This window comes from Cyclopterus lumpus, chromosome 16 (genome assembly GCF_009769545.1).
Source record: "Cyclopterus lumpus isolate fCycLum1 chromosome 16, fCycLum1.pri, whole genome shotgun sequence".
In the NCBI taxonomy this organism is placed as follows: domain Eukaryota; kingdom Metazoa; phylum Chordata; class Actinopteri; order Perciformes; family Cyclopteridae; genus Cyclopterus; species Cyclopterus lumpus.
In genome coordinates, this window is record NC_046981.1 from 15,880,522 (window position 1) to 15,908,158 (window position 27,637).

Consider the following 27,637-nt stretch of genomic DNA (forward strand, 5'->3'; position numbering starts at 1 on the left):
CCTTTGCTCGATTTCTAATTGCCTCTGCAAGAGGTTATGGCCTGTGAGGTGGGGAGGGGGTAAGTGGTACCAACAAAAACCATAAGTTTGTATTTGCCTGTATTAGTCATTAAAAAAACAATCAGTGATGGTAAACATGCAGTTTGCCCTCCCGAGGCGTGTTGATGACAGTCATTCTGTTTTGTAGATCTGCCTCTAACCTAGAGGGACAACAACGACTCTCTTATGAAAGTCTAGGAAGGGATGTTGCTTACAAAGTTAGGATAAACTATACACACTGCTCAGAATACTCACTGGACTCTGGGATGTTGTTCGCTGTGGAGAATAAACACGTAATTCGTCTAAATAACATTGTTGTCCTCCCAACCGTTGCGCCTATCCATCAGTTTCAAGACAGTCGGTGTTTCTCTTTTTTTCCCCGCCTCTCAGCTCAATCAATATGGTCAGCAATAATACAAGAGTGGAGCTTGCGTCTGTATCTGTATCTCACCCTTTTCTCTGTCTCCCTCTCTGATTCTCATCCTCCTCACAGTACAATGTGCTGCTGTCTTTTCCACCCTGACCACCTCATTATCCCCCTCTGCCAACCCCCACCACCACCTAACTCTCATTTGTGCTACTCTCCACCAAGGCTAACAATACTCTTCAGTGTTTCCCTCATCAGCAAATTGTTTTCCCCCTCCGACACTGGCATGACTTCTCGTCTCCATTAGAACAAATACTCTTATTTTTCTCTGTCTCCCCATTCCCCTCTGCTCTCCTCTCTATTTCCTCCCACTTGGTTTTGTTGAAATGTAGGGGAGTTGACGGGAGCCCGGCCGTGCGTCCACGACCCCTCTTAGCAGCAAAGGAAGGCTACGGTGGACAGGCTTGGGTCTACCACTGAGCTGCAGCGCTAATCCGCCTGGGGAATCACATCAAATAGAATCGCTCTCATGTGTCATTTGTTAGAGAAAAAAACAAAAACAAGAAGCATGGCTAATAATCCTTGCAGATGTGCTTCCTGTCGAAGATTCTCTGTCATTAAATGGCGTAGCCGACTGCAACTACAATTTCTTTGAGAATTTGGCCATATATGACGCGTTTGTTGGACAGTGTTGCACAAACACACTCAGACGGGCTCTATTGACATATTAGGGTTGATTTTCATGATAATTTGGCGGCCAGGGAAACACTGGTGAGTAACAAGCGCTCCAGTAACGCGTGCTGCTAAATCAATCCCAATCTGAGTATGTCCACTTACTTGACTCTCACTGCACTGCCAACATATTGAGCAAGCATCTTCCTGGACACTGGGGTAATCCAATCAAAATGCATCATGGACATACCATTATGTGCTCATTTGCACAGTGGCAAAGGATTCCCTTCGAGGAAATATGAAAAATCGGTTTGTACTTTTCGTTTGTAGGATCGGTGCGGCTGCAACAGTAAAACAGGCGCTGTACCGGTCCGTCTTAGTGAAGAGGGAGATGAGCCGGAAGGCAAAGCTCTCCATTTACTGGTCGGTCTATGTTCCAACCCTCACCTATGGTCACGAACTCTGGGTCGTGACCGAAAGAACGAGATCTCGGATACAAGCGGCCGAAATGAGCTTTCTCCGTAGGGTGGCCGGGCTCAGCCTTAGAGATAGGGTAAGGAGCTCGGACATCAGGGGGGAGTTTGGAGTCGAGTCGCTGCTCCTTCGTGTCGAAAGGAGTCAGCTGAGGTGGTTCGGGCATCTAGTTAGGATGCCTCCTGGACGCCTCCCATTAGAGGTTTTCCGGGCACGTCCAACTGGTAGGAGGCCCCGGGGAAGACCGAGGACACGCTGGAGGGATTATATCTCCCGGCTGGCCTTGGAATGCCTCGGGATCCCCCAGAATGAGCTGGAAAGTGCTGCGGGTGAGAGGGAAGCCTGGGTCGGCCTGCTGAACCTGCTGCCACCGCGACCCGACCCCGGATAAGCGGGTGATAATGGATGGATGGATGGTTTGTACTTTCTTTTAAGAGGTTCAAATTGGGTTTGCAGTGGAAATCAAATGAAAGTTTTGTTTTTCAAAGAGAGCTCAGATTTTAAGGACCGACAACAGAGAAGAAAGAAAGGTTGTATCGCTCAATCTGAGATTGGTATTTGGTTACACAGTTTAACTGGTAAGAGAAAGAAAAGGCAGAAGATAGTCTTGGAGCGCTCATGAGATGCATCATTTTTGCTTTCACTCATTCCCTTTCTGAAGGGAAATGGGCTTAGGAATTCAATCAGCTTTGGAGAGCCAAAGCTGCGTGTGATCCAGGTCCGCCTTGGTGTCCTGCGTACAAGAGTGAAAAGAAAACAAACATACAAACAAACCAATAAAAAAGATCAAACAGAGAAAAGAAGAAAAAAAGACATTCAAGCAAACCACAGCAGAGCGTAGAAATAATGCAGTGCGGTTTCCAAAGCATGCACCTGAATTACTCTTTCTTTCAGGAAATGGAAACAAAATTAACCCTACATCACAAGCTTTTAAAAAGAAAAGACCATGTCTTCTTGCCATCTGGCTCAATCATTTCGATCTCTGTAACACCTTTATGTTGTTGGCTGAACACAAGCGAGTGCTGTGGTATTGATCCAGTCGTATAGTCCATTTTATTATCTCTTCTTCCATCCAAAAGGCAGCTTCGCGCTTTGATGGCACCACCGTCGTAGAAAAGCATAAATTCTCAAGCCCATTTGCTTTAAGGGGGCGGATAAATGGATGTGAAATCAAGCCATGAAAAGCCAACATGGCATGGTGGGGAATTTCATCCTGAGCTCATTAGAAAAAGCATGTTTCCTTATTCGTGCGCCGTAATGTTGCACAATATGCTGATAGACATTTTTTTTTTTTCTCAGCCACCCACATTTTCATGAATGCTTTTTTAATTGGGAATGTTTGTTTGGGCTTTTGTTCTGCAGATATTCTTTGGCACACAAGCCTTGGGAGAAATCAAGACTGGCTTTGACTTGTCAAACCAACAGTGAGCCATAGAGGAGTTGGGGAAGAGGGTCCCGAAGCCTCTCCGTGCTTTGTTGTAACAATAGGGCAGCTGTGTGACGGGGAGACCGGAGTAAATATGGCTGTGTGGAGTCACAAAGAAGTCCTGATCAAAGGCGTCTCACTCTGTTTGCTGTCACAGTTTCTAGTGTCCTCTCTGTTGCTCCTCTGCTCAGTCTGACCAGCCTAAAGTGAATGGAGGATAGCCCCAAAAGAGAATCTGAAGGCATCGCCTGCAACACATTATGATATGCGAACAGTTTGTGGGTGAGTCTGCAGGTGCAGGTTTGCTTCCCACGCTGCCTTGTCTTTTTTAAGCTTTGAGAAGCAGGTAAGAGATGGTCCAGCAGGTGAATAGTTATGGACTGATCCAGAGAAAGCATCATGGGATGGCAAGAGGGTGGCATGGAGACTTTAAGTGTTGGCACTGGCACAAACATCTTCTATATCAAAAATGTTTTAACTCAAAAGCATCATAACATTGTGGCACACACTCTGAGTAGAGCATTAAATAGAAATACCAAAAAGTGGCGTTAGAAATCAAAATGTTCCAAAACTACATCCAATGCAAGGACAAACCAATAACAGAATGAGACTAAAAGACCAAACTCCCAGGTGTTAAGCTTTGAATGAACTGTCACTGCATTGCTGACTTGCGTGTTTTTGTTTGTTTGGGGCTTGGATCGAGTGCTTTTTTATGTTGCACTTGCATGACTTATCTAAAAAGTCTACATGTTTGTCTGCAGAATGAGAATTTTCAGAGATCTTGGTAGCTGCAGGCAATCACGAAACACTTGTAAGCGCCCGTGGATGTTTGAATTTAGTCAGGTTTAATCTGTCCCTCACACAAAAAATGCGTTACTAATACAAAACAAAACGACCTGCGGCCGTTCTGTCTTTCTACGAGTGGAAGTTGGCAACCTCACACACACATTCAGCAGGAAAGAAAGCCATCGGCAGTTGTGTGAGGCTGGGATTGGGATCGGCTGCCGGGAGAAAACTGAACTGCTGCCTGCTTAGTCCAGGGGCGGGGAGCGTCATCATCTGCTGCATTCACTTGCACTCTAACATCGCGTTTCGCTCTTGTAAACATCCGACCATCCGCCATTTCTATAAGGCAACATAAGGCATTTGTTTCCAATGGCACCTTGGTGGATCCTTCCCTGCAAACAGCATCTGTCGGTGCCTCTCAATGCACCCCCACCATGCTCGCCCACCTCTCTCTCCTTCTCCCTCTGTGTCTGAGAAAACTGCATACGTCAAATAAGGGCCCTGAGGTTCATGGTTCCAACAGGTATGCTAATAGGATTCACTAGAAGGAGGAATTTCTCCCTTAGCTTTCTTCCCTCATGGTTGCGCCACGCCTCAGGGGGCTTGCTATGCATATATTACATTGCTGCACATGGTGGAGTTTGTGGAAGAATATGTATGTGTATGTGCTTTAGCATCGTACATTTATGCATAAGCTCTATGTTGCAGTCCCTCAAAGAAAAACATACCCGCAAAAGATGCTCTGAGAGCTTGGTGTCCTACCTGCCCATGTTTCATCCCCTCCTTCTTCTCCTTATATATTTGCAAGAGCTGCAGGCCATCTCCAATTAGGAGAGTTACATAGCCCAGTGTGCCTATGCCACCCTCTTTCACGTGGTGGGATCGCAGTGAGGTGATGCGTGACTGCTCATGATTGAGCCCTCTTTAGCTAACAGGTGCTATCATCTCTGCAAACGTCCGCCGGTGCCTCACACTCATTGTCCCCACAGAAGGTGTAGAGGAAGAACAAATGTATGAATTATCTGATCACAAAGAGAGGCACAGCGTGAAATCCCAGACGGAATGATCATTGAAAATGGGCTTTTCGACTGCAGAAAAAGAGCAAAGAAAAGCTGAAAATCAGAGGCGAAGATGGATTCCTGGATTTGTGGAAGCAAACCTAAAACTGATGGCCCATGCCGAATTGTCTGAGGAAATAAAATCAATACTGTTGTGTTATGATAAATAAAGTAGCACAGCTTTTAAACACTGCTGCCCTTAAATTATGACTGTGTTTGCTCCCAACAGGCTCCTTTTTAAAGAGCCCAGAAATAACCCAGAACCCTCTTTGTTTATCAGCATGACACATCTCCATTTGAGTGGAAAGGGTGCTTGAGGAATTCCAAAAGGTGGCTGGTGAGAGCCTGGACAAGGTTTAAGAGCTCCCTCTCTCCATGTCATCCTTCTTATTGCGCTCTCCACTTCTCTGCAATATCCTCCTCCAGGTTTTGCCTTCGCTTCCCCTCCCTCCAAATCACAGTCTTTGTCCCCTGTAACCCCCGAGTGAGAGATGATTACATCTTTCCAAAGCAAAAATTGAACTGAGAGGTCGGCCCTGACCTCATATACTGTACACACATACACCTCCACCCACTTTGACTTGGAAACACCAAAAAAAAGAATCCTTGAACATAAGTGTACACCTGCAGAATTGAGAAGAACAGTAAATGGGATCAACGTTTGCCGCATAAAGTACATAAATTGAGCGTGGTGTCGGCATATCTTCTCAGACATACACCTGCTCTTTGTCCGATAAGCACGTCACTCCACAACCCCCATCACCCAAAGCTGTTTGGAGATAGCGGGACAGTGGACCAACATGGCAATTTCTAATTCCCCAAGGCCAGATGACGGGTAGCCTATGTCCTGTTCCTCTGCATGCCAAATCTTGCGAGGATTCTGCAACAAACTAATTTTACCCACTAGAAAGAATCACAAAGTCTTTGTTGGCAAACTGAGAGAGCAGAAACAGAGAAAGAGGGAAGTAGGTATGAACAGCAAAGGGAAATTGAGGTTGCGGGCAAGAAGGAAAAAAAAGGAAAAAAAACACAGGAGAAAGATGTGATGGATTGAAAAGAAGGGGAAGGGCGGTTTGAAGTGAGGCGAGATAGCGTCAAGGTGGGTGGAGGGAAGGGGAAAGAGAAGGGGGGGGGCACTGAGAAAGCGACACACTTTTCGGGCTTATTTACACGTAGCTGCCAGTATGACAGGTAATTTGGGCAAATTCTCCACAGAGCCTGCAGCAGACGGCGGGGGGATAAAGACGAAGGAGAGAGCAATAAGAGAGAAAAAAAGGGAAGGGGTGAAGAGAGGGGAGGGGAAAGAGGGGAGACGCACTGATGGGGACGTGCACAGACTAACTGACACGGCCACAGTCGGGTCTGAGAGCAAGACACCAAATGGGTTTCCAGATTCCAATCAGAGGAGAGGGGTGGGGTGGTAGGTGGGGGCAAAGATGGAGGGTGGAGGGTGAAACGGGGGAGGAAGTCATCCTTTTGACAGAGTTTGATCATTGTATTTATCTGCAGCAAGGAAGAGATATCAACAGCACTTTTTAATTCAATTTTTTCTTTTCCTGTTGAGACTGAAAGATCAAGCAGAAGGCAGGAACGGATGAGGCAAAAGAAAAGGAGGGGGGAAAAAATACACATCCAGATCCTCCGATTTATTCAGGCTCTGATTTACTCACTTGTTTGTCTAAGTTGTGCTTCGTCTGTGCACATGTGTGCGTCTGTGTGAAGGCAGGTGTGTAATACTCACTACACTTCATGTTGGGTCGAAGCAAGCCTGTTAAGACTGTATTTATAGAAAGCTCTTGTTGGGCGCGCGGCTGTCTGTCAGTGCTCAGGGCCAATTAGAAAACACTTGTTAATGGAGCAAGCACTCCTCTTTCCGTTCGGTGTGTGTGTGTGTGTGTGTGTGTGTGTGTGTGATGACTTTATTCTCCCTCGCAGTGAGGTAAGGACGACAGCAACGGAGATAACGATGAAGAGGATAACGAGGTGTTTGTCCCTGTGGGTGGATGTCCCCTCAGGACCTCCACCCACAGGGATCCTTCCCTTTTCTATCGTCACACACATACATGTGCCATGCAGTCATGAGCGTGTGCTACCCACACATACATGAGCAGTCCAGTGTGCATGCACAACCATAGCCCTCTTGACAGTCCTTCTTCCAGCATTCTGGATTCAACTGCTGGCAAGACTTGGTTTGGTTTAGGTGAGTGAAGGCGCCGTGGGTCGAGCGTGCAGGAGGCACAACATGAAGCGGGTCCCATAGTCGGTTCTTTTTTTTAGGATTTCATGAACAACCAAGACTCTTGCAGTTCCTTGTTTTTTTTTACTATTTCTTACAGATGGATGGACTGAATCATATCATTTTTCCACTGAGACACTTTCTTTGCCAGTTGTGATAGTAACGTCATCAACACTGCCCACTTGCTCGCCATTAATTCTCCGCACAATGAGCAACTCTATTCACACCTGGGCTCAATCGGACATTACACAGACTTAGGACGAGGCAGCTGACGGGCTAACGTCCGTTTAGTGCCCGTCCAAACAATTGTGACATTTGCGTTCTCACACAGGGCTCCTCCGGGTAATGTCTAGATAATTTCAAGGTTGCAGTGCATGTGTGAAAGGGGCTTTAGATACACACTGAGAATAGGCCTACGCACATGTACACGTGCATGAAGGCAAAATGCGCACACTACTCCTCCATTTCAAATACCACGACCCCTGTTACATAAGATCTGCAACCCAAACAGCCCCCAGTGCTACACAGCGAACTCCAGTTAATGACACAGGAGGAGGGGAAGTCCCGCACATAAAAAAAGACAAGGGGGAGCAGATGGGTTGAAAGAGGAACACCCAAAGGAACAGAGAGACTTCACAAGGGAAACCGAGAGAAAGAGCAAGGAAACAGGTTTTAAAGAAGACATACCGACGTAGATGAAGTGGTAACAACGGGGGCCTCGAGTCAACAACCGACAAAAAGAGGTCAGGACAGATGTCCACATCTGGAGGGTGCACAGAGGAGGCATGAGGGTGGGTTGAAGAATGAGCGCAATGAAATATAATCAAAGACAGTGAGAGAAAGGATTACCTCCCTTGCTTCGGTGGAGTATGTAATTGTGGTTGAAAACACAGTGACTCGCTGTGACAACACAACACAATTGTGCTGCAGAGAGCCGAGTGTGATGCTGGGAGTCAGCAGCAGTGATAAAGATGGAGATAACGGTGAGGAGATGGGGAGGAAAGATTCTGCTGATTATCAGTGTTGATGATAACAGTGTTGGTGGTTATCATAATGAAGGTGGCGAGGATCAAACGTGGCATAATGTCTTGATGATAGGAGCAAAAATAAAGAAAAGATAACTTGATTAAAATTGCTAGTGATGCCAGCGATGATAGTGGTGTTTTGTTGGGCACAATTTTAATCACAGATATTCTAGATTTTACACATTCTGCCATAATTCAGGAGGCTATAGCGGAACGCTGTTTTACATTACATAATTCTCTTTGGTTTTTTACACTGTAGAACGCACTCCTCCATATTACTTCATGAATATTCAACCACCAATACTGCCCTGGGGTATCAACACTGGTGTCACTCATTATATCGTATACCTACAGAAGTGACATTTCTAGATTTAATAAACTGTAATATTTTCCCAACTCTTTCCCCTCAGTTGTTGACTCTTGTCACCCATACTGATGAGCTGTACATTATCTAGCCTGAGGCCAAGTGGGAGCAGCATCCGTAAAAGGGCCCCGCACGGGTGTGGAAGAACATGAAAAAAATGAAAATGTGCAACATCGATAAATAATTTCACAGTTCTGCCTGGGAATGTTCAGCCCAAGGGCCAAAAAAGTGCGTGACTTTAAGTTAATGCCATCTAGTAGCACATCTATCTAGAACAACTCCAGTGTCAGAGATGTATTACTGATTAGAGGAAGGATCTTTACGTGGGTCCCTTGGCAGTACAGGAGCACATGACATTGTGCTGTCTGGATTGTGAGTGGGGAGGAACGTGTCTGAGTCATGTTGTATGATTATTTGATCTTCATACATGCAGGAAATCAAATGTTACAGTGTACAAATCTGTTTTCACAAACGTGAGCGACACCAGTAAAGGTGTGTGTGTAGACAACATTTAAAAGTCTTGTTGTGTTAAACTTTAGACCTAACATAAGGTTTAATGTGGTAGATCCCCATTTCATTGGAAACTAAACACCATCTTGCGATTATATCAGCCATGATGCCACATCGGCTTTAAAATGCTTGATCAGACCACACCCATCTTCAAACTCAGTCTTCATTTTATTCTTAACTACACACACTTAGCATTGTGGTGACAAATTGGGCCAGGGGCGTCACATGGAGACTGAAAGTATGTGTGTGTGTGTGTGTGTGTGAAAATGTCCTTTGTGAAACAAACTGTATTACTAGCATTAATGGTTAACCACCACATCCACAATGTTTTAAATTGTACACAATTGAACATGTGCAAAAGCACACAGCAGGAGCACAAACAGATTGATACAGTATAACAAATATTTGTATTTTAATGTCACAATGTGCATATAGTAGGATCCTGGTACCAGCATACCAATCTGATTATGTCAACCTGTCATCCTGTCAACTTCTAGCTCTGTAAAATGAGATTTACACGTGCATAAGAACAGCTTTAAATAAGTGGTCTTTACTCTGACCCCAATCTTAGAAAAGCCCAGGCCAAACTCTGAGATTTTTTTTACACAGGTAATATACGGCAAGGTCATCTGTCAACCCTGTGTAATTAACTGGTTGGCCTGAAAATGCGCCTTTAGGATACCATTAGCCAGTGCTAGCCTAACAAGGCTGTGCAAACACAGACTGAATACACCAGCAAACACACATCTGTGAATAGAGTGAGTGGGAGAGCAGAGAGAGGAAAATCCATTTCATGAATATTGGATTTCATTATGAGGGTGAAGAAACAGCTTTGCTGTGGATCATTCTTTAATGACCCAAAGTCCACATGCATGAATCTTTTAGTGGTAGTTTGATATGGGGGAAGGAACGGGGGGGGGGGGGGGGGGGCGAGCCGTTTCCCCTGTGTGTTTTGACTCGGACATTTGGACAGGTTGGTCATGTTGCAAAACAGAAAGACGCCAAGTGGGGATTCAGGTCTCAGACACACGTGTTCTGTTATTTATGGAAACCTGCAAAGGAAACAACTGATTTCTGGTCCAAATTTACGACGTGACATATTTTTGGATGCTTGAGGGTGGTCTTATTTCTTTGCTCAGGGTTTGTTTTTAAAATGAGAGAGAGAAAGCTAGCTGCTGAGAGTCTCTCCTTCCCTCCTCACCGATTGGTCAAGAGGTTAGACCCCTCACTTTACTCCTCTCGTCTCTTGAGCCACTTTACTCCTCCGCCCTTCAGTTTAGTTTGATGCTGGCACTTTACAAACAACTCACCTTTCAACATCCAGATATTTTTTTCTTTGTGTCTTATTTTGGAAACAGAAGGCTGTCATATTCAATACATTTAGTCCTAACATATCTTTATTTTCAGTCAAAACAAATTTTCCTTCAATCAATCGGTAACTCAGAGGTGATTCGACATCATGATGAGTCACTTGAAGGGACGCTGGTGAGGAATAAAACATGCCAGGGAACATGATGTAATCTAATATTATTCTGCTGCTGAGTTGATGTGTCACCTTTAGTTAAACTGTAACAAAATCTAGATCTCGTGGTTCTATCGAAGCAAATCTGTATTCAATGCAGAATATCTGAATATCTTGTGCACAAGATCAAAGGCTTAAAGACAACACTGGGGGGAGGGGGGGGGGAAGCATATTATTAGTCACTTGTAATTACCTTTAATGCCACATCGGTATTATCGTTTTTATTTCTCTAGCAGTTTGAGGGAAAGCAAGTTTTCCCAATTATGTAGCTACATAAAATCCACAGCTTCAACCGAAGTTGCAGGTGGAGTAACACAGGCATGAAATGAATGTGGCAGCCAACCTGGCAGAGCTAATACATAAAACAACCAGACACAGCCCTCCATATGGTGTGCTTCTGTGTCAAGCAACTCTACGTGGCTCATCCATCCTTTGTGCAAAGTGCGGTCCATCCCAGGAGTAGCCTTACCCTTTCCAGCCCTGCCGATTATTACCTTCTTTTCAGTGACCATTTCCTTACATGCAGGAGCCATTACAGGTTCTGCCTCCACCTGAACCTTCTTTCAAAACAGGATCAATTAGTTAACCAGAATCCATTGAATGACACCCCAACATCAGCGGTTTGTAACAAGGGGCGCCAATGGGGTCTACTGAATTATTGAGACACGCAACATGAACAATTTGATCTGTGCAGTTTTTGGAATTGAAATGTGTCCTTGTTCTATTAGTTCTTGCAACTGTCAACTCGTTATTTTGTCCTGTGTACAAAATAGACAACGTGTCTCCTCCGAAACACCCAAAACCCTCATCAGCAACATAGAAATCTGTTCAAATTAAGTGCCAAGCTGCAATCAGGAATCAAGTCAGTGTTTTAGAAATGACTTGCAAGTGCTTTACAAAGTTATAATCCTAATACCATATTAAATGTCAAGCCTGTTTTCACAGGAATATAAACATGTTACTAATCGTAAGCAAAATGTGTCAAGTTTTATCAAGTATGCATCGAAGGGAAATACAATTTGATTAGTTTATAGAAAAGTGTCCAGTCATTTGCACGTATTAGAAAAGTATTTCAATTATTATTGTGACATTGATAATGGCTTCATTGCCCTGCACCAGGTTGGCTTCAGCATCATGTAGTTTATTTGCCAGCACCTGCTGTGACATACCATTTACATGACATCTTTTAATGAGCGAGGCATGAATCAAGTTATTCCTCTCGCTCCCATTAAACTGGCTGCAAAGGGAGTACGTTACAGCGGACAGCGCAGCAGGGGAGACACAGCTTTCATTACTTTATAGGTTGTGACGATGTGGTGTTCCCTGGGTAATCAGGGCAGCCTCAGAAGGTTGAAGAGTCTGACGGTACTTTTTTTTCCTTCTTTTTTTATCACATATGGCCATATCCCTGTAGGCATCCAGTTGCCCGAGAAAAAACAGATGGCCTCAGGTTTTGTGCTTGTATCTTTAAGTATGAGCTGAGAGCAGGAAGTTGCAACGGGTGAGTGGGCAGAGTCAGAGTGCCAGGGGGTCCCCGGGGCTGAGCGCCAAAGCATAACTTATACAGCACAAGTTGACTGGGTTTTTACCTTTTACTATAAATGTGGCGCTACTGTAAAGCAGTTCTATCCACTTGCATGTTTGACTGTGTAATTGCTGTCCTCTGAATTGAAATGTAGCGGTTTCAAAGCCATTCAGTCTATACGGCTTGACGTCTTGTGTCGCGCCGTCTACATGTTCAGATCGTCTATAAAATATGCTCAGAAGTCTATAAGAAAAGAAAAAAATCAGTGCACTGTCAAAATGCTGACGACGGACATCTATATACTTGAGAATAAAACCACCTCTGTAAAAAAGGGAGTTGAAATGAGGCATTAAATGACACACATTGGCTCAAGCGTTTCTTATTCAGTGCATGATATCAAACATATTTGCTCGAGTGCATCATATACAATATGATACCAAATTTAGGAGGCAAAACAGCCTTTAATCAAGTGCAATCCATTTCACATTATGATGCCGTTGCTTTAGCTGTCTGAATTAATTGAACCTTAAGGCAACTCTCATAACTCCCATCATAACTCCTCTCATTAATTCAACACACAAAAACAGTGCAGAAAGAAATCTTATTAAAGGAAAATCAATCGCCGTAGCAGCAGACGTTCTTCCAAAGTTTTTTGGGGCTTTATAAATGCTCTGTAGGGCCGGATTGAAAGGCAATTCTTTGCACTGTAGTCGATCAGCTGCTATCTTTTTTTTCCTCCCTTCGTCAAAAAAACCTTAACAGAAGCCCAATGTCAATAACGCTTGATCATGATAGATTCAAGAGAGGATCAATCACATGGTCCTGATTGAGAAAACACCTGAACTGTCTGCCCCACATTTGTCATGTCTGATTTAGCTGCCTTGTTGCAGTATACAGATCAATTCTGATTACAGCTGTCAAACCCTAAATAGCAAACAAAGGTAACTGCAGGTTTGATAAAGCAGATGAGTACGATAAATAGGCCAACATGGAGCTTAATGGCGAGTGTTGAATGGGGTTGTTTATCTTCTATGCTTCAGATATCATCTGATTCAAATTTTCAATAAAGTGGGTCTCGCTCTGACAACAGCCTGATTTTTATTTGTGTTGTTTTGCTAAACTATTTTAGTTTTTTCTTTCAGATCCTGAACCTTCTCCTGTTTTATTTGGTGTTGGTGGCCTCTCATCACATCATCAATCCATCTATGTTTAGAAGTGTGTTATATAGTACCACTTTAAAAGGCATCTCTATCACCGATTTACTTTCGTCAGGTCGATTGCAGCAGAAATGCAGTTTGGTTTTTAAAGGGGTAGTGAAACCGACTCAGCGGAACATAGATCAACAAACCATTTCCATCACGTCAATACTTCCAATAACTGTGCCTCAAAGCACAGCAATTTTGTCAGGTATAGATATTGACTTGTTGGCATGTTGTAAAAGAGTACTGTTGCCCAACATTAAGCAACTAATTGCCCTTTTTTTGAAGCCCTCATTATTCGCTAAAGGAAGTGGAGGTCTGCCGGCCAGACAAAGGTCACATTGATACAGTTGCACCCTCTTGATCGGGAGAGAGTGAGATGTTTTGCTGCCGTGAACAATTCATTTCACAGTCTGAAGGGAGATTTTCAAGATGTTTTTGTTTTTATGCAATAACCACATTGAGAACTTCCACCACTATATTTGACGAGTATGTCAAACATTAGCCCAGAAAATGTTTTTGTGGGTTTTGGCAATCATTTAAATTGATACATTTACATATGCTCTAGTATTGGAATAACTGCTGCAACTAGAAGTACACTGCAAGCACAATAACAACAGCATGAGGAGGAATTTTAACTGGAAATTTGGCTAGAATCTCTGGAATTACATTGTGCATGTTCATGAGTCGGGTTTGGTCAAATTCCTTCATATTTATTGCTCGTCTTACACATAAAAAAAAAGATAATTAAAGTGAACCACACCTACACAGGGCCTTGAAATGTCTGAAGAAAAAGATTAGAAATATAATAAATAGACAAAACACACAAAACAACACGGTAACACATACAGTATATACCGTGTATTTTACCCACCTAATTAGGCAATCACTATTCACCCACATCCCTCCAATAAAGGGAAACGAATGTGGTTGAAACACAATTTAAAAGGACACCATATCCTTGAATTATCTTAAATAATGTGGGAGTCAGATATTGTGCTAACAACCATGCAGGTCCATGCACTAATGGGATTTCACTCACAGCATTCAAAACTGGGAAGAGGAGCACAGGCTTTTAGCGTTATCCAACTCCACATCTAATTAGTGAAATATAACACAATAACACTGCAGCGTCTTCTACTAAACCCAATTAATGGGTTATTGCTGCACAAATGTTTGATGAAATCTCACCTAACGTCCCAATTACTACATTAGCACCACAATATCACAAGTATGATATTTTGTTCTAAAGAAATCCCTGTGATCTTTTGCTTCAAAATGTGTACAGTGTTTTTCTAATGGCCGATACCCAAAGGACACGGTGAAAGGAACGTTTCCTGTAAATCTATTTATGTATGGGGTGTCACAGCCAAATCTTTTTCGATGAAACTCAACTGAGACTTGCTGTCAGGACGCCGCGCTAATATGGACACTTTACAGGAAAATCCAACCGGCACCTTCACAGCCGGAGCTGGAGCCGCGTGCCGGCCTTAAACGACAGGACAATTGCGTCATATCTCTAAATCGCAGCATCAGCTCCGAGTGGATGGCCGCGACTACGCCAAGCACCGACTTACCACTGGGCATCGGCACAGTTTGTTTTCCTCAATCATGCAGCTTTCCAAATAGCGACCGAAACATGTAATGTTCACCTTTTGATTGCCGTGAGCGCCTAAATATAATGTTTCATGCAACCTGTGGTTTCTTGACAAGCTCCAAACCGCTCATTATGATGTGGGCGCATTATGAGCGTCTTATTAGAGGTGTGCTGCTTCGCTGCAATGACTCCCTAACCAGTGGCATATCACATTAGCACCAGCTCCTTAATGCCGCAATATCACACAACAAGTGACCCTGAAACTATTTTTGTACTCCCACTCACGGTGATATCACCAAAACACAGTTTACATTGATTCCACCTAATCATCTGCCTGCAAATTCAATCCATCTTGATCACTGCCTGTTGCGGGTCTTTGAATGCCTCCTCCTCTTCCTCCCTCACACCATCTGTCTCTCTCCCCTCGCTTCCTCCCAGCAGCCCTGCTTCAATCATTGTTCCATAACTCCTCCATCTCTCCAGCCCGTCGACCCTGTTGAGCTCTCTCTGCTTCTCCCTCCCTGCATTAAACACACACACTGCATGTGAAGTGTGTCTTGTGGGAGCAAATGCTGCTCGACGTGAGAACACACGGGCTAATGGCTGGAGCGCAGTGGCACTGACACCGGCCACGTCCACAAAAGGTAGCACGTTAGCCGTCTCGGTTGCGGACCGGCTGCTCATTATCATTTAGATCTGCTCGCTGCACGAGCTATACACCCACACGGTACGTCGCTGACTCCTGACAGGAATTAAAATGATGTGAGAGATTCTTACAGTCACTATTATGTTGTGCCAAAGTCCAAGGACCCAGCCTCTTCTATGCCTTTTTTTCTTTCTTTCCTCCCCCCGTTCCCATAGCAGAGAATGTTTTGTATGTGCTGCTCGTTAGCACACCCTGTGTCGCTTCTCCACCCCTCACTCATGCCTCCCCTCTCCGTCTATTTAAGTCTGGGACACAATTATCCCCCATTCTCTGCCTCTCTCTTTCACCCTCAATCTCTCTCGACCACTGTGAATGAGAGTTTGGAACACAATTACCCCTGTTCTCTCTCTCTCTCTCTCTCTTTCTTTCTTGCACTTCATCCATCCCTCCCTTTCTCTCCATCTATCTCTCTCTCCACCTCTTATGGCTTCAGGAGAAGTCTGTGAAGGGAGCAGCTGCTGAAATATTTATTGATCTGTTTTCCAGAGTTTTATTTATTTCCCTCTCTTTGCTCTCACCCTGCCTTCCTTCCCCTTTGCACGGAGCCGGCACCACCTCCAGATGTCAGAGGCAACGGAGGGGCTGAGAATCATGAACATGAAACCATTATTTAGCATTTGTTGCGCCCAGTAGTTTTACCTGTGTAAACAAAACAAAGAGGCACGAGGATGGAATGACGGCAAATGGGAGAACGACGGCAGCATCGGCGAGAACAGATGCGGCACGGATTGAGACGTGAGGCGGGCGGATTGTTTGGCATATGTTGAAGTCGGCATCCGCAGCAGGGGGTTGTTTACAGGAAAGGCCAAGGTGCTGCACTCTTTCATTTTTCAACATCAAAGAAGTTGTACACAACTGCAAGCTATTGATGTTGTAGTAGTTGTCATGCCAATAATACCCTGAGCAATTAGAATTACAATAGCAATGGTGTTAGCGCTGGACTAAATGGATTCACTGATGAATCGGACGTTATCTCTACGTAATTAAAGGACTTCCGTGCTATCGTATGTCCCTGTGGTAAATATCAGTGCAGTTAACTGGGAGTTTTGAGGTTACACCAACGGCGAGCATTTCAGCAGTCGTTTGAAACTAATGTTTTGCTCTATCCTTCTGTTGTAGCACAAATGATTAAACTTCCCCACACTCACACATACATACACACAGGGGAAGGGACACACACGTAAACACATGCACACACTGAGACACCAAAAAACACACAAAAAGCTAAGTCCCATCACCAAGCATGGCCTGAATTAGTGCCTAAGCCTTTTCCATTGATTTGCCGGCGAGCTCCTTGTCTTTTGGTAATGAGGACAGGGAGAGAAGCGGGACCCTCGTTCCTCCCGGCTCCCAGAGGAGAAGCTGCCTGCACTAATCTGAATTGTGTTTCCAATGATGCTAACTGCTCGGCACAAAAAAAGACTAGAAGGAAGAGGAACAGAGGGTGGGGGGGGGGGATAAATCACACGGTGCTCTCTCCCTCTCTAACAGTATTCATTCTAATAAATTCCCCATAAATGTGTAACATCTGTACATCACCAAACAAGAAAACATCTCTTTTTCTACCTCAATCTGCAGTGTGGACTGAAGCCTTGGAAACCAAAGAGGTAATTTTCACAGTGCTTATTGATCTCTTTTCAATGGTGTTTATATGGAGAAAATCGAATGAGTTATTAATATCCACGATAATGTGTATGTGTGTGTATATATATATATATGTATTCTTTATGGCTGGGCTCCATTGACTTTCTATTGATTTACCGCTCACACCTTTAAAAAGGGGGAATTGTTTAAATTCATCTTCCAGTGGTCCATGTAAAGAAGCTGTTCCAGTGTGCATACGTTTATTCCTCTGTAAGAGCTATGACCCTTCCCCTGTGTGTGTGTGTGTGTGTGTGTATTCCTGCGTGGGCGGTGGTTGATGCGAGTACACGAGCCACCACTTATTCCTGCTTCTACAGCCACTCAGCTCCCTCTTGAATGATCCTTCCCCTGCACTAAATAAAACATAGCCTTTTGTTCTCCTTTTGTTAAAGTGAGAACGCAAAACCAGGGTTCATATTCACACCTGGACCATTGCAGGTCTTTAAGGTGGGACTGGGATGCTGGGAGGTTGTAACAAAGCAAATTACTACAGTAATTAAACACAGTACCTGTCCCGAGATGAGTGCCTTCCTAGTTCCTTTCCATTACATCGAACTCCATATATTATAACTGCAATTATAATTGCAAACAAGCTTTGCTGTAATCATTATTTATGACACTGACACTATGCGTAATTGCCCAGCCATCGAACCAATATGTGAGGCCCAGTGAAGTGTTTATCAAAAGCGACAGGAGAAATCTCAAGGGCAGCGAAGTGGTGCCGCGGCCGCCTACCGTCCGCAGCCACACTGTGGCTAACCATCCTCAAAGGATTTGAGCCTGTGACCTCTCAGTCACCGCTCTGGCAAGATAGCCGCTAACACTATGAGATGCATAGTTCAGCTTCAGCTATGCGGGTCGCGGGGTCACCAGCTCAGGGGTTATTCATCTCCGTCCAGCCTGTAATTGGAAGCGCTGCAAAGTCCATGAAGTGAGGAACTGATAATGAAACCAATTCAACATTCCCCTTGGTTCTGGTCATTTTAGCAGTGCCACTGATACCTACCACCGCTTAAATAAGACGGTTTGAGCTGCTTCCTTTCGGGTGGAGGAATACACGCTGCAGGGCCAAGTGCAACAGATTCAAACATTTCTCTTGAGAAATCCACTTAACTGTATAGCAAATAAATACCCTATATTATTAAATATGTTTTACTAGTTCTTATTTACTGTTTTTTTTACTTTGTTGTTTTTATTGTGTGTCATTGTGTGTTTTGGCACTGGTTGTACTTTTCCCGATACAAAAAGTAATGCACTGATATTCTTCGGTTTTGCTCTACAGGGCTTGTGTAGAAGTACTGATCGCCCATGCTGCTGTATATTCATAAAAATAAAAAAAACATGAAAAATGAGAAACAACTGTTCGTCAGATATAAGAACCCTTGCATGATGAATGATTCTTTTAGTTTTTGGCCATGCTGCAATCCAAATCTCCCATGAGGGACAATAATAACAACAGGCCTTATTGTGGTTCCTTAGCGGCTTGAAAGACAATGACAGTACTGTGAGTGGTTGTTATAGTAGGAATGACATGATGCTTTGGACTGAATTCAAAAGGCTGAAGTCATGGTACCATAGCTGTTTCACTTCTATATCATGTAATTTAGTAATAGTACTAGTAAAGTAGTAATTTCAGTCAGATAAATTAAGTGATTCTACTGAATCTTGCTATTTGACTCTTTTCAACAACTACATTTTCCAAATGTTTCTATTGCTTAAAGATGAAAGCTCAAGATTGATATATTAAGTAAATAGGTGCTGTCATGGTAACAATCATAAACCAAAATGTAAAACACGTCTCACAACTCCTTTTCAGTACACCTTTACTTTATTCAACAATGCTGCCTTTGGCAGGTCAGCAACATGTTTGGATTTTGATGTATCAATTCTTAATCATTAATTCAAATGAAGTTTCCATACAACAGCAGTTTGCTTGTACATCACAGCACCTGTCTCTGCCAGTCCGAGGTCAAAACGCAGCTAGGTTTTCTTAAGGTTACTATCTTGGATCCCCTATGTGGAAGGAATACATTCAGCACCACAGGCCACCACACAGCAGCAGGAGAAATAGAAAAAAAGTGAAACCTGAGGGAGAAGCATTCAGACCGCAGACCCACTCCAGGCTGGTTAAACCTCCAACCCTTGTCCCCCGGGCTCTTGAGACCAAATCCAGGCCCTCTCACTCCAACACTTGCAGATAAATAAAACCCGCCAAAATGGCAGGGCATATGGAAGCCAAACATGGAGAACAACAGCACACAGAAACCATGGATTTCAAAGGGAGGGAGAAAAAGCAGAGTCCCCTCCAGAATAGGAGCGCAAGGCATCTGTTGATGCTGGCATCTTTCTTCTCTTCATCTCCAAGCCAAGACTGGTGATCCAGTTGAGTGTGTGTGTGTGTGTGTGTGTGTGTGTGTGTGTGTGTGTGTGTGTGTGTGTGTGTGTGTGTGTGTGTGTGTGTGTGTGTGTGTGAGGGGGCAGGGACGATGGAGTGTGGCTACGTGCTAACATGTGCAATGCGCATTGACCCCAGTTGGCCCCATATGTTGCTGAAACAAGAAGGACGGCGTACGGCAACGCAACCCCACCTGTTTTTACCCGTGTTGGCTTGAACACCTCCTCTTACCAGACCCTCCTTCACTGCGGGGCATGTGGGTGGGAAGACCTATCTGGAGACTGTTTCAACATTAGTGACACGCATGTGCAGCATACACATGTACACCGTGGGGGGGGATTCCCTGCAATAATTGCGTAACATGTCTGAACGGCAGTAGTATGTTTCCTAAATATTGCATTATCTTTGAAAGATAACCCTAAACGTCCTCTGCTCTGACCTATCTAGGCCCGAAAGCTGAAACAATTTCTCTTGTCATCTTCACTTTTCCCTGAATCAATGATGACATTATTCTCATTATCCGATCTTGCAGGTTTCTGTCACAACAGAAATCCTTTGAGTGGAGGGTACATTGTTTAATTTTGTGTGGAGGTTTGTGTGTGTGTGTGTGTGTGTCACAGCCTTAATGTTTCATAAACCTCAGTGTCTGATCTCATAGATGAAACGGGTTTTGATTTATTGCCGCCAGCTTGTGTGATAAAAATACATAGATGATATTTTACTCCATTGCACCCATAGAGTGGTTGTGTACATGCACACGCCAAGCCATAGCAGACCTTTGAATAGCCTAGTTGTGTTTTGCAGCAAAGGAAAGAAACCTGGCTAGTATCCCAAAACACATTTTACTAGTTGTTTCTGAGGGTACATGGAAGATATAATGATGCTCTCTCCTAATAAATGTGTGTTGTGCATAATGTGAAGTGGCTCAATAAGAGATAATCACAGTCAAGGAGAAATATCTTCAGGCTAATAAAATACTGTACAGTCATTCACGGGGATGTGTCTTATTCCTCGTGAACCAGGCAATAATAACTCGCACACAATCTGCCAAACAATGGCGGTGAAGCATTTAAGGGACCACACTGCTGCATGATTTATCGAGCAGTGGACGGTGCACTTTCAACAGCCATGTTCTTCCTTTTATAATGCATGCGTTCTACTTTTAAAAGACGGACGTGTTGTGGACCTACAGCAACTCAAAAGGAGCAGGCCGGATCTCCTCTCCCAGGGATGGATAGGTCTGCTTCACATGTGCTGCAATGTGCGCAACTCCCATCAATATCCAATAATTTCTCAACTGCAGCTGACATAATTGGTCACACCTTCACATTGCAAAAAAAAACAACACAGGTTACAAATTCACAGGACTGGGAGCAGTAATGAGACTCTGAATGGCTGTGTTGGTGCGATGCGGAACCCATTGTGTACGTCCTGCAGGGCCGGCCGTCTGCTCTCTGCCCGGAGAAGGGGCTCGCTGGGGCAAGCCAACCATGACCAGCTGGGCTCTGCTGCCCATGTGTGTGGAGGAGCAGGAGGCTACAGCCCGTCTGCATCTGCGTGTTGTTAACCTCACATCCTATTGCACTGACACATCAATTATTGTTATTAAGGGCCAGAGTAATTTATTTATATACTGATTTCCCACAGGATGAAGGCAAGACTAATTGGGCCAGGTGTGTGTGTGTGTGTGTGGTTCATGCTAAGGGGAAATTACATGGTGAGGATGCCGTGCACAACTAATATATGGTGGGACATCCCATAGCATGGTGAGAGTATTAAGATGTTGATGAAAAATGCAGGTGGATTTTAAATATCCCCCCCATGTCAGCGTTCCCTGAGGACAACAGCAACATAACGACACTGTCCGTTTGTGTTACAGCTGTTTAAAATGCCATCTGAATCTTCTGGTTGTGCAAGTTATCTCGACACACCATATAGAGCAGGTGAATGAAGTGTGTGTCTCTTTTGTTTGAGCTGTGGGAAAGGTGTTTATTCCAGTGATAAATCTCTCGACCTTGGTTTTGGAGAGAGAGAGAGAGAGAGAGAGAGAGAGAGAGAGAGAGAGAGAGAGAGAGAGAGAGAGAGAGAGAGAGAGAGAGATAGAGAGAAAGAAAAAAGAGAGAGAAAGAGAGAACAACACTGTCTCTCTCTGCATTGCTTCTACTCGTATACTTAAACCCCACCAACACCACCCACATCCCCCCCACCCTTTGCGCTGCTGGTGCGTCGTGTGCGTGGGGTACCAGGCCATTCAAGTCACGTAAAGGAATGTTCACAGAAGACTGGGGATGTGAATACTGTTTTGTTTTTTTTCAGAGTAAACATCTTAACATGCATCACTCGTTGCTTCCACTGAACCACGAGGTTGGCTCGGAGATGAACCTGGCGCTGCGCTCGCATGCACGCGCACACACACATGCGTGCACACACACGCGCATACAGAATCGCAGTGGCACAGCAGACACGCGTGATTCGCAGGCAGGTAGATCATTAGTATTCACCTCCACAACCCGTTTTTCAGAAAATGAAAGGCGAACATGCGTCGCGGCGCAGCAGCACGCGGAGCCGTCAGCACGTCGCTAAAGTAGCTGGTGTCAGAACTTACCTTTCGACAGCAGAACCAGCAGAAAACCAGCAAACGCGTTCCGCAAGAGGGGGCAGCCCATGATGGAGTTCGGATTGATTTTCTGCTTGTTTTTGCAGCCTCGGTATTCCTCCTTCGTAGTGCCGTTGCGGGGATTCGGTTTCCTTTTTATACAAAAATAATAATAACCGAACCAGTGGATGAATGTCAACAGCAATAGTCCAACGCTTCTTCTACATGTGACTGGACGAAAACATCAGTTTTATCCACTTGACTTTTCCTTCTGGTGACCGTAGAGAGGCGCAGAGGGCTGTCTGTCTTCCCCTGTGCAGACTGTCAGCCAGAAAAAGAAGAAGAAAAATATCAATGAAAAAACAAATATCCCGAACACTTAGTTTGGCTCTCAGTGCCTTGAAGGAAAATATGTGAGAAAACGCATGGGAAGAAAAGGTAACACGTTAACTGTCCAATGACGTGACAGAAAACAAAAGTGTTTTTGTTGGTGTATGTGTGTGTTTGTTTGTCAGAGAACAAGATGGGTTCTGCGCGTCCTGGCCGCTCGCGAGTCGCCACTTGAGCTTAATTAGCCTGCTCCCTCGGCTCTCCGTTGGTATGCAGCGCGTCTCGTCGCGTCGCAGTGAATGCGAGGCGCACGAGAAACGGCTTGATTGGCAGTTGAAGGAGAGCCCCGTCTCCCAATCGCCGGCCTCAAGGAAGGGGGCGGGATTTACGATTACGCCGAGTTCCCGCTCTGAGGGGCCGGCCAAGGAGCCTCACCAGCCAATCAGAGCGCGCGATGGGCGGGCGTTGGGGAGAGGACGCAGGGAGCGCGAGGCAAAGCACGGCGCGGTGAGAATGCGATGTGATTTATTGCCAGTTCGGTGTTGCTGCAGTACTCAGAGAAAACATTCCACAGGGGGACAGGGGGATAATAACTACCGGGTGAGTGAGGGGGGTTTGGACACGATAGCCTACAATAAAGGCTGTGCTGCTGATCAGCAGATGTTACTCAATGTGCTGGAAACTAATTCTGTGAGACCAGAAGAGAAGTTGTGGGCAGACTGGGTGCACTCTGCGGAGTGTGGGAGCCGATTTGGACAGCCCTGCAGAAAGCACCCCGTCTGACTCAATCGCACTGCTGACTTCATGGCAGGCGAATGAACCCATGCAGGAAGAGACACTTTATATTAGGCAGAAGTACTAATGAGCCATTTATAAACATGGTTGGGCTCTTAGTCTCTTCACTGCATCTGGCACAAAAACAGTGTGAGGATCCGTTGCTTATTGTGAGGATGTCATTTTCTTTCAAAGGCCTTTCACGAGGTGATAATCCAGAGACAGACGCAGACTGCTACACAGGAAGCCGTGAAAACTCCCTGAAAACGTGATTGCCAAATGTATGCGTACTTCCTCACCATTTGTCAGATTCATTACAGGCACGTTGCATCACATCTTCGGACAGAAACAACATACAGCTCACGGTGCCAGCTGGGTCCACTCCTTGCAATATTTACTCTGTCTGAGATGATTCCTTCGATATTATTATTATAAATTATATATTTACGTGTTGCTCTTTTGAATACTTGTTTCTTTATTCCCCAAATAACCAATTCATCCGTTATCACTGCTGTGTGCATGAGTAACACACTATTTGATGATTTATAGTGTTCAAACAGAATTACAATAAATACAGTTTGGGATTAACCAACTGCTTATCTGCCTCAGATGGGAGATGGAGAGAGATGAGCGGGCAAGTACCGAGAAAACCAGGACTGATTAATGAGCCCAGCATTATTTACAGTGTGATGTGTTCGTAAATAATAATAATAATTTGCTATTAATTAGATTTGAAACAAAGGAGTGAATCGGGAGCAGTCTCACACACACACACACACACATATTATTCTGTTATTAGGTGTCTGATGCCTCCTGCTTGGTGAGCCGGCCTCCCGCGTTGGCCCTGCTGATCGCCCCGCCCCCCCTCTTCTCTACCTCCTTCCGTTTCATGGATTGTGGAGGTCCATTCATACATTGTCATATTCATGTAATGTGTTTATGTAACTCTGTAACTCTGTTCATTCTGTCCACATGACATCTATTGCATCTGTCCATCCGGGGAGAGGGATCCTCCTCTGTTGCTCTCCTGAAGGTTTCTTCACTTTTTTCCCTGTCAAAGGTTATTTTGTTTTTGTTCCTGATCCGATGTGAGGTCAAAGGTCAGGGATGTTGTATGTGTACAGATTGTAAAGTCCTCTGAGGCAAATTCGTAATTTGTGATATTGCGCTATACAAAATAAACTGCATTGAATTGAATTGAATTATTTGTTATCGTCACTTTTACATTTTTGGGTAACTGATGCACAATAAATGATTTATGGGTACTGTACACCCTTTACAATGTGCTTTTGTTAAAAAATTGATCCTTGCACAGCAAATACATTGCAATGCACGGTTCTTCTAATCAGCATGTCCTCCTCTTGGACGTACAATATTTGCACTGAAATGCCACGGGACAGTTATTGTACAGCCTCCACTTTAGCATGGAAAAGTTGCACCTGCGTGACACAAAAAACAACCTCTGATCCAAACGAGAGATACTGTATATGCAGTTGCGACGCTTCATTAATGATATTCATGTTTGCAATCAGTAATTCAGCTGGTTCTCCGTCAACACACAGATATTATTTATAGACCTGTCACGAGTCGCAGTTTGTTTGTACTCAGTTGTTGCAAGTTATTCAATAAAAGTAGAAACACCTGCGAAAATGTTGACATCAATTTGCATCTTGACTCAGATCTTACAGAGCCAATTACCCTCAGACCTCCCCTGCTCCCATCACACTCTATGACATCCTGAGCACAGTGGGAGTGGGCTAAGAAGAGGATAGAAGAATATTAATTTTTTGCAAAGACTGACGTGCATCAGCATAAGAAAATAGGGCTGCATTTTGCATTGTAATCAAATACACAATATGTATACGCAGCAGGTTCTCGCGTTCTTGCACACTTTGAGTGTCTGATATAGTCAACCCGTTCTCACTCCCAATACTTGCCTAGTGCCCCTCGGAGTCTGAATCCAACGCACCAGGCTTTTAGCTCACTCCAGCGTAAACCCATCTGCATTATTAGACAGTATAAACATAGAGAAAGTATGTGTCGGGTGGGTGGGAGTTTGGATTTGGTGGGTCAAACAAACACAGGACTTTCACCCAGGAGACCGCTCACTGTGTCCCATCTGAAATCAAGCCACGGTTGACCTATTTTGCCATATTTTTGTTATGTTACTTCTATAAGGTTGCTGGAGGTCAGGTTGGGGAATATGCTCATGTAGCCTAAATTATCCTTAAACTCCGATGGACCGGGCTCGATCCACAGAAAAGACTTTTATTATAAAGAAAGTTGAATTGTTATCTAAGTAATAATTTCTTAGAGTTGCCTAAACTTCACCAAATCTGTTTATTTCTTTCCCCTAAATTCCACAATAGAGAGCTGGAATGAAGTTGGACAAGAGCAAGTTATTATCTCTTTATATCTTCTGGCTGCTCAGTTTATGTTGGCTGTTAAGTCCGCTGCAATGTTTTCAAATTGTTATCATATTCTGTCCACATGACATCTATTGCTTCTGTCCATCCGGGGAGAGGGATCCTCCTCTGTTGCTCTCCTGAAGGGTTCTTCCCTTTTTTCCCTGTCAAAGGTTATTTTTGGGGAGTTTTTCCTGATCCGATGTGAGGTCAAAGGTCAGGGATGTCGTATGTGTACAGATTGTAAAGCCCTCTGAGGCAAATTTGTAATTTGTGATATTGGGCTATACAAAATAAACTGAATTGAATTGAATTGAATCATCGATTTATTGTGTTAATTTATTTTTGGGAACTAAACGCGTTATTGTCTCAGATTTTATCCCTGAAGGCAACACCGCAGAGAGGAACATGGACAATCATATTAATCCTGCACATGGATGCAGGATTAATATGAGCATCCAGCTGGACTTGAGGGCCCCAAGAGACTTGGAGGGCCCGCAGGGACTCGCTAAGACAACTTACAGAGACTTATAGAGGAACCTCATTTCCGACTTCATGCAGGAGAAAGACACATATTGCTCGAAGGGGCAAATAGAGATACATAAATAAATGAAAGATAGTAGTAGTAAGAAGATTTAACAATGGTAGGAAAGTACACGTGTATGGTTATAAATGTGTATTCTTGCTCTGTAATTCCATATGTTCGCTGAAGGGAGAGGGAGAGCAAAGTAATACACATCACATGTTGGTCATTGTTTAGACTTGAGGTAATTCAACGGTCAGGACAACTTTGATTAAATGTCTGGGAAAATAAAAATATGTTGCAGTAAAATACTTCCAGATGTGCCAGGGAGAAGTTTGGCTCAGAGCTTCTATAATATTTCTCCCAGGCCTTCTTACTCGCAGAAAAGCACAAGAGTTTTTCTGAAGAGGAAGACCTCATCTTCTTCGACGGCGGTACTAATTAGAGAAGTCATCTTAGACCTCTGACCTTTTGTCGATCTTCTGTTTTTTTACCACCAGTCTTTAATTTATTTTCAAGTGAATGTTCTCGTAGCTGCCACAACCAGTTATGATAACTACCTTTTCGACTTAATACACCCAATCAATCCTGCCAAAAAATGTACACTCTCATCATCTGCATTTTTCATGACTTCGGTGAGTGACCGTTTTCATGTAGTCCGACTTGTACTGAGATAACAAGCTTCGCCTCGCTGTCGCGGAGCAGTCATTGAATCATTATTTCATTCCCGTGGCTTCTTTGAGTATGAGGTGAAATCTTTGAGCAACAGTACTCGGGGGTTTGCTTGATGCGCGATGGGGTCACAATGCGGAGAGTGTGATTGATTGTCCACGATGCCGCTGAGTGCATCATTACTCATCAGAGGGAGGAACAGTGAGGAGTTTGAGAGACGGAAACTTAGCCACACTTTGCCGCAAGCTCTTTATAATTCTGCAAGATACATCGTAGCATAATGTGTGCATACGTTTGTCTTCATCAGCTTACACTAAGGACTCTGAGGTCGACACACAAGCTTCCTGTCTGTGCTTTAGAATCCAACAGTGATATTCTTCAATGGATTTTTCCCCAGAGTGGTTTATTTCTGATCTTCTGCTCCATTATGAACCATCCAGGTCGTCTAAGACGAAGTTGCTCTCTGTCCCCAGAGTCAAAACTAAATAAGGAGAAGCAGTGTTCAGTTTTTATGCACCGTATATCTGGAGCAAACTCCCAGAAAACTGGATGTCAGCTGAAAAAACTCTCACTACTTTAAATTCAAGAACTTCTTACACTGCACTGTAACTTGTTTTATTGTGTTTTAAACATGTCTTTTAAAAGGATTTTTTTTAAGGATTTTTATGTTTTATATGAAGCAATTTGTATCGCCTTGTTGCCGAAATGTTCTATTGAAGTAAACTTGCCTTCCCCAAAGTCTGAGCCTGAGCCTATTCACCAGTCACCCGCAGTCAGAGTCACCGAGACACA

At 44.1% G+C, this 27,637-nt stretch overlaps 1 protein-coding gene across 1 annotated transcript in view; it reads right to left on the reverse strand.

Moving 5' to 3' along the window:
- Nucleotides 1-22,225, reverse strand: part of iglon5 (IgLON family member 5) — a 96,168-nt gene extending 73,943 nt beyond the window's left edge. The window contains exon 1 of the mRNA XM_034553641.1: nucleotides 22,151-22,225. Within this exon, the coding sequence (XP_034409532.1) occupies nucleotides 22,151-22,211 (61 nt within the window). The 5' untranslated portion in view covers nucleotides 22,212-22,225. The remainder of the gene's footprint in view (nucleotides 1-22,150) is intronic.
- Nucleotides 22,226-27,637: the final 5,412 nt, after the last annotated feature.